We start from the raw sequence: 10,885 nt of genomic DNA on the forward strand, positions 1-10,885 counted from the left end.
GTGGCAACAATTCCTACAGATCCACCACCTTCTGGCTCATCTTTGTTCTAAAGGGAGGTTGTTGTATCCAATCTCTCCATGGTAGCTAAAACCCTCCAAGCCAGGCAACTTCCTGGTGAATCTCATCTACATTCTCTCCAGAAACAATTACATCCTCCCTATACTGTAGTGACCAGAACTGCACACAATACTCCAAGCAAATTACTTTTACCTCATGATTAGACTGTGACTCTATCACTCCTTGACAGGGAGACGTACTCCAAATTTTTTTTTAACTTAATCGCCATCAGAAATGGAACAAAAATTGCCACACTGAAGAGCAGACAGAATTTATCCAGGGTGGAAAGGAAAACACAGAAAGAACTGTAAAAACAACCAAGACTGCAGAGACATCAGGTTGGTGGAGTTGTGGATAGTCATGGGTTACAATGGGGCATTGACAGGATGCAAAGCTGGGACAATCCAGACAAATGTGGAGTTAATCACTTTGTAAGGTCGAACTTGAAGACAACACAGGGTTAATGTCAGGTTTCTCAGCAGTGTGGAGGAACAGAGGGATCTTGGGGCCCACATCCGTAGATCCCTCAAAATTGCCACATGAGTTGAAAAAGTTATTAAGAATGTGTATGGTGTGTTGGCCTTCATTAATTAGGGGATTGAGTTCAAGAGCTGCAAGGTAAGTTACAGCTCTCTCTATAAAACTCCAGTTAGACCGCATGTGGAATATTGTGTTTATTTCTGGTCACTTCATTATAGGAAGGATGTGGAAACTTTAGAGGGAGTGCAGAGGAGATTTACCAGGATGCTACCCAGAGTATGTCTTATGATGAAAGGTTTTTCTCTTTGGAGCGAAGGAGGGTGAGTGGTGACTTGATAGAGATATACAATGTGATAAGGCACATAGATCAAGTAGACAGCCGGAGACTCCCAGGGCTGAAATGGCTTATATGAAGGGTCATAATTTTAAGGTGGTTGGAGAAAAGGAGGGGATGCCAGAGGTTTATTTTTTTTTAACACAGAGACTGGTGGGTGGATGTAAAGTCCTGCCAGGGGGTGGCGATAGAGGGAAGTACATCAGAGCCATTTATAAAACTCTTAGATCGGCACGTGGATGATGGACAAATGGAGGGCTAAGTAGAAGGAAAGAGTTAGATTGAGGGTAAATGGCTGGCACAACACCATGGGCTGAAGGGCTTTTTCAGTGCTGTACTGTTCTATGAACATAGTGGGTCAAGCAGCATCTGTGGGAGAAATAAATAGTCAACATTTGGCAGGGATTGTTCCCACAGAAAGATACAAAAGTATGAGGGGTGTAGACAGGGTAAATGCAAGCACGCTTTTCCCACTGAGATTGACTGAGTCCAGAACTAAAGGTCATGCATTAAGGGTGAAAGGGAAATGTTTAAGGGGAACATGAGGGGGAACATTTTTGCTCAGAGGATGGAGGGAGTGTGGAATGAGCTGCCAACAGAAGTGATGGATGCAGGTGCGATTACAACATCTAGAAGTTTGGATGGGAGGGGTGTGGAGGGTATGGTCCAGATGCAGGTTGATGGGAAGTAATAGTAATACCATGTAATTCCCATGTAAAGTAATAGTTGTTGACAAGCTAGGCTGAAGGGCCCATTTCTGTGTTGTTGTACTCTATGACTCATGACCCTTTTTGTTCCTCCAGCAGGTAGTGTGTTGCTCTGGATTCCAGAGTATGCAGTCTCTTGCACACTCCCCCCCCCCCCCAAACAGCACAGATTACTGTAGGAAACTGTCCAAGCATGTGGGCATTATAGAGATTTCTGAACTACTAAATAATGCAGCAGTCATGGGGAAAGCATTCAGCACCAAGGACAGCGGCAAATACTGGACGTGTATTGCACAGCACATTAGAACATATTCCCTCCTGCCAGAGCCCCAGTACAGAAACTTCCCACTACACAAAGATACACCATTTTGTAGGAATAGTAAAATTCCATTGACTGTATCACACACAGCCACTCTTCTCATAATACATACTGAATACTTATTCACAAGCATAGAGACCTACACAGCCGAACTAACACACTCTTCTAGAATACCTCCCTGTCAGACAGATCAGATGAGGGTATAATCCAAATGCAAAAGAGCCACAGAACACTACAGCACAGGAACAGGCCTTTCAGCCTTCTAGTTCATGCTATCTGCCTAGTCCCACTAACCTTCAACCAGACCAGAGTCCTCTGTACCCCTCTCATTCATGTACATATCCAAACTTCTTTTAATTGTTGAGATCAAACCCAGATCTACCACTTCCACTGGCAGCTTGTTCCACACTCGCACCACCCTCTGTAAGTAGGTGATCAGAACTGCGACAATATTCCAAATTAGGCCTTACCAAAGTCTTGTACAACTTCAACATAACGTCCCAACTCAATGCTCTGATTTATGAAGGTCAATGTGCCAAGAGCTCTCTTTTCAACCTTCTCTGTCTGTGATGCTATTTTTAAAGAACTATGGACACAAGAAATTCTGCAGATGCTGGAAATCCAGAGTAACAGACTCAAAATGCTGGAGGAAATCAGGTCAAGCTGGAGGAAATCCCCTATGGAAGGGGATAAAACGTCATTGTTTCTGGCATGCTGATTCCCAGTGTAGGGTCCTTGCCCAAAACATTGACTCTTTATTCCTTTCAAGAGATACTGCCCGACCTTCTGTGTTCCTCCAGCATTTTGTGTGTGTTACCAAGGAGTTATGGGTCTGTATTCCCAAATCCCTCTGTTCTACTGCACTCCTCCATTCCGTACTGTTCAACATGCAAGTCCTATCCTGGTTTGTCCTCCCAAAGTGCAACACCTCATGCTTGTCTGCATTACATTCCACCTGCCATTATTTGGCCTATTTCTCAGTAAATCGACCGGACTGAAATGGAAGCAATTTTAGCTTCTGTGAGTGCATGATTTGAGGCAGTCTGTTACCTCTCATCCTCCTCGATATCCTCCCCGTCCTTTGCCCATCCAACATCAGGCTCCGGCTCCCCGCTGATATGCGCCACCAGCTTCACTGTCTGCCCGACCTTTGCTTTAACGTTATCTGGCCCCTTCTCAATCTTCCCTGGAACTGCATGGACAAGACAGAGAAGTTGAGGATGATCAGAGTGCAAGGGCTGCAGGGGCAGGCAGTGGAGATCTTGGCAGATGCAAGAGAAAGGCTGTTAAGTGATTGCAAACTGTGAGTCTCACATCCTTCACCTTACAGGGTCACTCATTAGCACGGAGCAAGTCCTGCTACTCAACAATCAACACACAAGCCTGTCACCAGGCACGTGGCTGGTTCCTTGGCCCCAGTCCCAAGAGATTTGAAAGGCAGAAGCTCAAACTCCATGGAATCTCAGGGTCTGGCTGTTCAGCCCATCACAAACACACTAGTTTTAGTGTGACATAGTGGCAAAGCAACAACCCGGTTCAAATACTGCCTGTAAGGAGTTTCTTTGTCCTCCCCATCATTATGTGGGTTTCTCCCACATTCCAAAGACATCGAGTTAGCGTGAGAAAGCTGTGCACATACTAGCTTGATGTACTTCTGGGATGACCACAGAACATCCTCAGAAAGCAGCGACATACTTCACTGTATATTCTTATGTTTCAAGGTACATGTGACAAATGAAGTTATACTTTCTATTGCAACTCAGGATCTGGCTGCTCAGCCCATCAAGAACATACTAGCCCAATCAATGAGCTCCCCGATGAGTTTCCCTTCCTCCTCTGAATCACCTATAGGAAGTTCCTGTTCAAATCTCTTTTCAGATGTCTATCTGACATCACAGGGGAAGAATAACAGGAGATATAGAGTGGTAGTAAAAAGGTCAAAGAAAAAGCCACAGGTGCTGGAATTCTGAAATAAAAACAGAAACGTGTTGGAAACACTTGGCAGGGTAGGCAGCATCTGTGGGTAGAGAAACCAAATTCACAGCTCAGGTCAATTAGTCAACATCAGGACTGGTAGAGTGCGGAGAACAGGTTGGTTTAAAGTTGACATAGGAATGGATAAGATACAGGGAACATCGCTGATCAGGTGAGACCATGGTTGTCACGGTGATCACAATGTTTATAGAACCATTAGGGTAGTAGTTATTGCAGGCAGTGGGGGAGTGAGAGAGGGGGAGTGGAGAAGTAGGTAGAGAAGGTGGCATAGATAGGGGGAGATGAGGGAAGCAAGAAGGGAGGATGGAACAGAGGGATGAAGGGTTGTAAGTTTGCGAGGGGCAAGGCATGAGAGTGGGGTCAGCGGGGGGGGCAAAGGTGCTGTGGGAGGCAAAAGGTGGGTGGTTAAGAGGGGGTGAGGGAGAGAGAAAAGGAAGAGGAGAGGGGTAAATGGAGCAGGGGAGGAGGATAGGATGAGTAGGGGAGGGAGCAGGAGGAGGGGTGGGGGGATCATGATGGGGTGGGAGAGAAAGAGTGGGAAAGGAGGAGGGGTAGAGTGAGAAAGGGATTTAAAAGCTGTGAAATGTAAGTCAGAGCTGTTACTGAAAAGAACATTAGAAAAACCGAGCAGATCAGGCAGCCCCTATGGAGAGAGAAAACTGAGCCGATGGATAACCTACAGTAGAAACAAAACAGGAAATGCTGGAAGAACTCGGCCGGTCAGGCAACATCTGTGGAAGGAAGGAGAAATCTGTCAAGGTGTTGGGATAGCAACCATTGCTGAGTTCCAGTCCTGGCCAGGAACTCTGAAGGTTTCTCTCACCTCACCTCACATGCTGAGTCATACAGTACCGAAATAGGCTCTTTGGCCCAACTGGTCCATTCCTGTCCAACTTAATTCCATCTGTCTGCATTTGGCCCATATTCCTCTAAGCATTTCCTATCCATGTCCAAGTGTCCAATTATTAATGTACTTGCCCCAACCACTTCCTCTGGTTGCTGACCACTCTCTGGGTGAAAAACTTGCCTCTCAAGTTCCTATTACATTTTTCTGCTCTCACTGTAAATCTGTGCCTGCTAGTTCTTGATTCCCCAACCCTGGGAAAAAGACTGCTGTCTTTAAGGAGTTCGTACATTCCCCTGTGACTGAGTCACATTAACCACTGTACACGCTGAGCAACTCACAGTGAGGGAGCAACAAGCCGGACCCTGCAAGATGAAAAATGTGAGAGCCCCCACCGAGAGAGAGTGTCTCCCGCGCGCAGGAGGCCCAACTGATTCACCGTGGAGTCGGCTGATTCACATTTGCCGCATTCTCACAACCAATCCGATTCCATGGTAGTGTAGCGGTTAGTGTGATGCTATTACAGCTTGGGGCATCTGAGTTCAGAGTTCAACTCCGGCATCCTCTGTAAGCCCATGCATACGTAGGTTTCCTCTGGGTTCTCTGGTTTCCTCCCACAGTCTAAAGACCGGTTAGTAAGTTAATTGGTCATTATAACTTCTCCTGATATTAGGCCGGGTTAAACTGGTGGGTTGCTGGTTGGCACAGCTGGACGGGTGAGAAGAGCCTGTTCCACACTGCATAATAATAAAGATATGGTTTACCTACCATGTCACTACAACTGGTCCATCAGCACCGAGCTAAGCCCGTGGAACTCCCTGCCCACCTGCACCAGAAGGACCACAGCAAGAAATGCTGTTCACCACTCCCTTCCCAAGAGCAACAAAATGCCGGTCTCGTCAGACACACGCGCATTTTCACTGGAATGGAGCCAACAAGCAACGAGAGGTTGAACAAACTTGGGTTGCTCTCTCTGGAGTGTCAGAGGAGATCCGATAGAGATTTATAACATTATGAAAGGCATAAAATTATAACATTATTAAAATTTATCAAGTTATGAGAGGGTAGAGAGTACTTTTCCTAATTTAGAAGTATCAGCTACTAGAGGACAGGTTGAGGAACAGGCTGAAGATGGGCTGAAGTGAGCCAGGGCTTTTCTCCTTTTAGATAAGAGGATGAGCTGCATAAGGTGATAAGCAGCATGGATCGAGTGGATAGCCAGAGACTTCTTGCAGGGTGGAAGTGGCCAGTACAAGGGGGTATAACTTTGAGGTGTCTGGGGGAAAGTATGGGGGGATGTCAGAGGTAAGTTTTTTTCACACAGAGAGTGGAGGGTGGATGGAACACACTGCTGGGGTAGTGGTAGAATTATTTAAGAGACTCTTAGTTAAACACATGGATGATAGAAAAATGGAGGGCTATGTGGGAGGAGAGGCTGATCTTCGAGTAGGTTAAAAGGTCGGCATGACATTGCGGGGTGAAGGACCTGTACTGCACCGTACCGATCCATATTCTAGAAGACATGCAGGAGAGGAAGTTTAAAGGAGACGTGCAGGGCAAGTTGCTTTTTTATACAGAGAGTGGCTTGTGCCATGGTGAAGGTGGAGGCAGGTATAAAGTGGTGTTTATGAGGTTGTGTCGACATAGCGAATAGAGAGAGAGCAGGATCGTGTGCACGCAGGAGGGACTTAGTTGAATTTGGCATTGTGTTCCGCACAGATACTGTGGGCCGAAGGGCCTGTCGCTGTGGCAACCTGTTTCAGAAGAGTCTGGACTCTAGACACCAGTGGCACAGAAGTTCAGGGGGCTGTGAATCAAGTTAGAAGTGGGTCACACCGGCAGTGTGGAACAGTAGTGTGGCAGCGAAACGCAACACTTTTCCAGCGATCCTGTCACTGTCCGTAAGGAGTCTATATGTTTTCCCGTGTCCGTGTGGATTTCCTCCTGGTGCTTCGATTCTCTCCCCGCACCCCACATGGGTTAGAGTTAGTTATTTGTTGGTGCCACAAACGTAATGACACCTGCGAGCTGCCCCATGCATATCCTCAGATTGTGATGGTCATTGACACTAACAAAAACATTTTACTGTATGCTTCAGTTACTGTACATGTGATAAATAAATGTAATTTTTAATCTTTGCTGAGGCCTCTCACCTTCAATGATGATCTTTGCGGAGTCGTACGCCTCTCCAAAGGTGTTGGTGATGGAGATGGTGTATTTGCCCAGGTCTGATAGAGTCCCGTCCCTGACCACCAACGCCACCACGTCTGGGTCCTCAAAAATGTAGCGGTACTTGGGCCCGTCCTTGAGTTCCCGGCCATCCTTGAACCAGCGGATCATGGGGTCCGGGAAGGCGCTGACCCTGCAGTCGAGCCTGGCTGCGCTGCCCTCGATCAGGACAACATCCTTCAGGTCTTTCAGGATGCGGGGTGGGCCCTTCTCCCGCAGTTCCCTGCGCGATCTGCAGCCAGCAATGGAGGGGTTGGAGCCAGGGGCGTTGCACCTCACCTTTTCCTCCACTACACACACAGGGCCAAGGGCAGGCACACACACGCAGGGTCAGGAGTGGATACACACACACAGGGTCAGTGGCTGATACACACACACACACTCACACTCCCCAAATACACATCAACACAGATCTATGAGCCAGTCCTCATCGGGGATCTGAGGTGGAGAGGGTCATCAACTCTAAATTCCTCAGTGTTATCATTTCAGAGGAGCTGTCCTGGGCCTGTCACGTAAGTGCAAATACATAGAAAGCACGGCAGCAGCCTCTACTTCCTTAGAATTTTGTGAAGATTCGGCCTGGCATCTGAAACTTTGACAAACTTCTATAGATGGAGAGTATATTGACTGGTTGCATCACAGCCCAGAATGGAAACACCAATACCCTTGAATGGAAAATCCTGCAAAAAGTAGCGAATACAAGTCAGTCCATCAGGGTAAAGCCCTCCCCACATTGAGCACATCTACATGGAGCATTGTTGCAGAAAAGCAGCATCCATCATCAGGGACTCCCACCACCAAGGACATGCTCCAGTCTCGCTGCTGCCATTGGGAGCCGCAGGACCCACACCACCGGGTTCAGGAACAGTCATTAGCCCCCAGTCATCAGGTTCCTGAACCTGTGGGGATAACCTCACTCACTTCACTTGCCCCATCACGGAACTGTTCCCACACGTTCAACGACTCTTCATCTCAGGTTACTTATTTTTTATTGTTATTTCTTTATTTTCTTGTGTATTTGCACAGTTTGTTGTCTTTTGCACACTGGTTGTCCACCCTGGTGGTGCAGTCTTTCACTGATTCTATTATGGTTTTTGGGCTTACTGAGTATGCCCGCAAGAAAACAAATCTCAGGGTTGTATGTATAAGGTATGTATAGGTACTTTGATAATCCATTTACTTCGAACTTTGACATACACAAACAAAACTCATGCACACACATCCAAAACAGATACACATATACTCACACACACGGAGATACTCTTGCTCTCACACCCCCAGCTCAGAACACCAGACAAACAAGCCCTTCAGTCCACAATGTCTGTGCTGAACACAATATTGAGCTAAACTAGATCTCTTCTGCCTGCACGTGACCCACAACCCTCCATTCCCACCCTCTTAAACACCACTTCTCACAGCCGGTTGGGGTTGGACATTGGATTAGGAGGAGGCTGCTCGGCCCCTTGATCCTGCCCCACCATTTAATGATGTCACAGCTGAACCATCTATAAACTTGACTCCACTCTTCATCATCAGTAACCTTTCAACACCCATTGCTTATCAAGACTTGATCTCTTTCAGTTCTGAATAAGAGTCTCTAACTTTAAACATCAAATCCGTTTCTCTCTCTACAGATGACCTGATGAGGTTTTCCAGCACTTTCTGTTGATAGGATGGTTAAGAAGTTGTATGGTTTGAGTATGGTGTATTGGCTTCCATTAGTCAGGGGATTGAGTTCAAGATGGCAAACTAATGTTGCAGCTCTATAAAGCCCAGGTTAAACCACACTTGTTCATTTCTGGTTACTTCAGCATGTAGAAAGATGTGGAGGTTTTAGAGAGAGTGCAGAGGAGATTTGCCAGGATTCTGCCTGGATTAGAGAGCATGAGGACAGGTTGACTTTACTCTTCAGAGTGAAAGTGGTCTGATAGAGGTGTGCAAGATAATAAGAGGGATAGATCAAGTGGATCATTGAGTACAGGAGTTGTGATGTAATGTTAAAATTGTACAAGGCATTGGTGAGGCCAAATTTGGAGTATTGTGTACAGTTCATACAATCTCTTCTGCCGTCTGGGAAAAGGCTCCGAAGCATTTGGGCTCTCACGACCAGACTATGTAACGGTTTCTTCCCTGAAGTTATCAGATTCCTCAATACCCGAAGCCTGGACTGACACCTTGCCCTACTGTCCTGTTTATTATTTATTGTAATGTCTGCACTGTTTTTCTGCACTTTATGCAGTCCAGTGTAGGTCTGTAGTCTAGTGTAGCTTTCTCTGTGTTTTTTAAAATTTCGTAGTTCAGTCTGGTTTTTTGTACTGTGTCATGTAAACCACGGTCCTGAAAAACGTTGCCTCATTTTTACTATGCACTGTACCAGCAGTTATGGTCAAAATGATAATAAAAGTTGACTTGACTTGACTTGACGAGTTCTGGTCACCGAATTATAGGAAAGAAGTCAACAAAATAGAGAGAGTACAGAGAAGATTTACTAGAATGTTACCTGGGTTTCAGCACCTAAGTTACAGGGAAAGGTTGAACAAGTTAGGTCTTTATTCTTTGGTTGAGGGGGGACTTGATAGAGGTATTTAAAATAATGAGGGGGATAGATAGAGTTGATGTGGATAGGCTTTTTCCATTGAGAGTGATGCCCCCAGCTCATCCTCTGACGTGTGTTGGTCATTGCCACAAACGAAGCATTTCACTGTACATTTCAATGTTTTCATGTACATGTTTTAATTACTTAATCTTAAATATTGTCGATATACCCATTTCCTCTGGCAACTTGCTCCGTATACCTGCAAGTTGATAGGGTGTATGGCGTTTGGCCTTCATTAGTTGGGGGTATTAAGTTCCAGAGATGTGAGGTAATGTAGCTCTGTAAAACCCTGGTTAGATGACACTTAAAGCATTCTGTTCAGTTCGGGTCACCTCATTATAGGAAGGATATGAGGCTTTAGAGAGGGTGCAGAAGAGGTTTACCAGCATGCTGCCTGGATTAGAGAGCATGTCTTATTAGGGTAAATTGAGCGAGCTCAGGCTTCTCTCTTTGGGGCAAAAGAGGATGAGAGGTGACTTGATAGAAGTGTACAGGGTGACAAGAGCTTTAGATCAAGTGATCAGACAAATACTTTGTTACCAGGGTAGAAATGGCTGCTACAAGGGGGCTCAATTTTGAGATGAGAGTGAGTGAGTGAGTCTGTGTGTGTGAGGGAGAGAATGTTAGAGATAAGTTATTTTACACAGAGGGTGACTGGGTGTGTGGAACACCCTGACGGGGCTGGTGGTGGGGCATATATATTAGTGCCATTAAGGAGACTCTTAAGCAGATGGATGAAAAAAATGGAGGGTTATGTAGGAGGGAAGGGTTAAGTTGATCTTAGAGCAGATTAAAAGATCAGCACAACATCGCGAGCCAAAGGGCCGGTTCTGTGCTACAATGCTCTATGATCAATACCCACTACTGAGACCCCTAACCCCTCAGTAAGCTCTGGTGGGCTCTTCCTACTTTCCTGGGCCCTCTCTTCAGGGCCTGTACCTTTGCTCCTACCTGTGCCCACGGAATGAAGCCTGGATCTTGATGGCTGCATCCTGCACCGCAGGGTCGTTGATGTCTATGGTGCATCCCGGAGGTGGGGGTGCCACCTTCTTGGCAGGGGTCTGCGCCGTCTTTGACATCTGTGAATGACAGAGCCACACAAAACAGGTGAATTCAGAGCAGGAGAGGCCAATCAGCCCCTCCAGCTGCTGTACTGTTCTGCAGTAATCCATACCCTAGTCTATCAATCAAGTTCACTGCCTCCAACTTCACCTGAGGTGTTGGTCAGACCACATTTGTCATATTGTGAGCAGTTTTGGGCCCATATCTAAGGAAAGATATGCTGGCATTGGAGAGGGTCCAGAGGAGGATCACAAGAATTAC

At 46.3% G+C, this 10,885-nt stretch overlaps 1 protein-coding gene across 1 annotated transcript; it reads right to left on the bottom strand.

Annotated features, from left to right (window-relative positions):
* Positions 1-2,948: 2,948 nt before the first annotated feature.
* On the bottom strand, positions 2,949-10,641 carry LOC132387427 (SPEG neighbor protein-like; the record flags this gene model as incomplete). Its single annotated transcript, XM_059959784.1, has 3 exons — positions 10,514-10,641; positions 6,891-7,198; positions 2,949-3,090 (listed from the first exon to the last, which is right to left on the bottom strand). Coding segments are annotated over exons 1-3 (578 nt in total), but the record flags the coding sequence as incomplete, so codon positions are not given.
* Positions 10,642-10,885: the final 244 nt, after the last annotated feature.

The sequence above is a fragment of the Hypanus sabinus genome, unplaced genomic scaffold, assembly GCF_030144855.1.
Source record: "Hypanus sabinus isolate sHypSab1 unplaced genomic scaffold, sHypSab1.hap1 scaffold_1849, whole genome shotgun sequence".
Classification (NCBI taxonomy): Eukaryota; Metazoa; Chordata; class Chondrichthyes; order Myliobatiformes; family Dasyatidae; genus Hypanus; species Hypanus sabinus.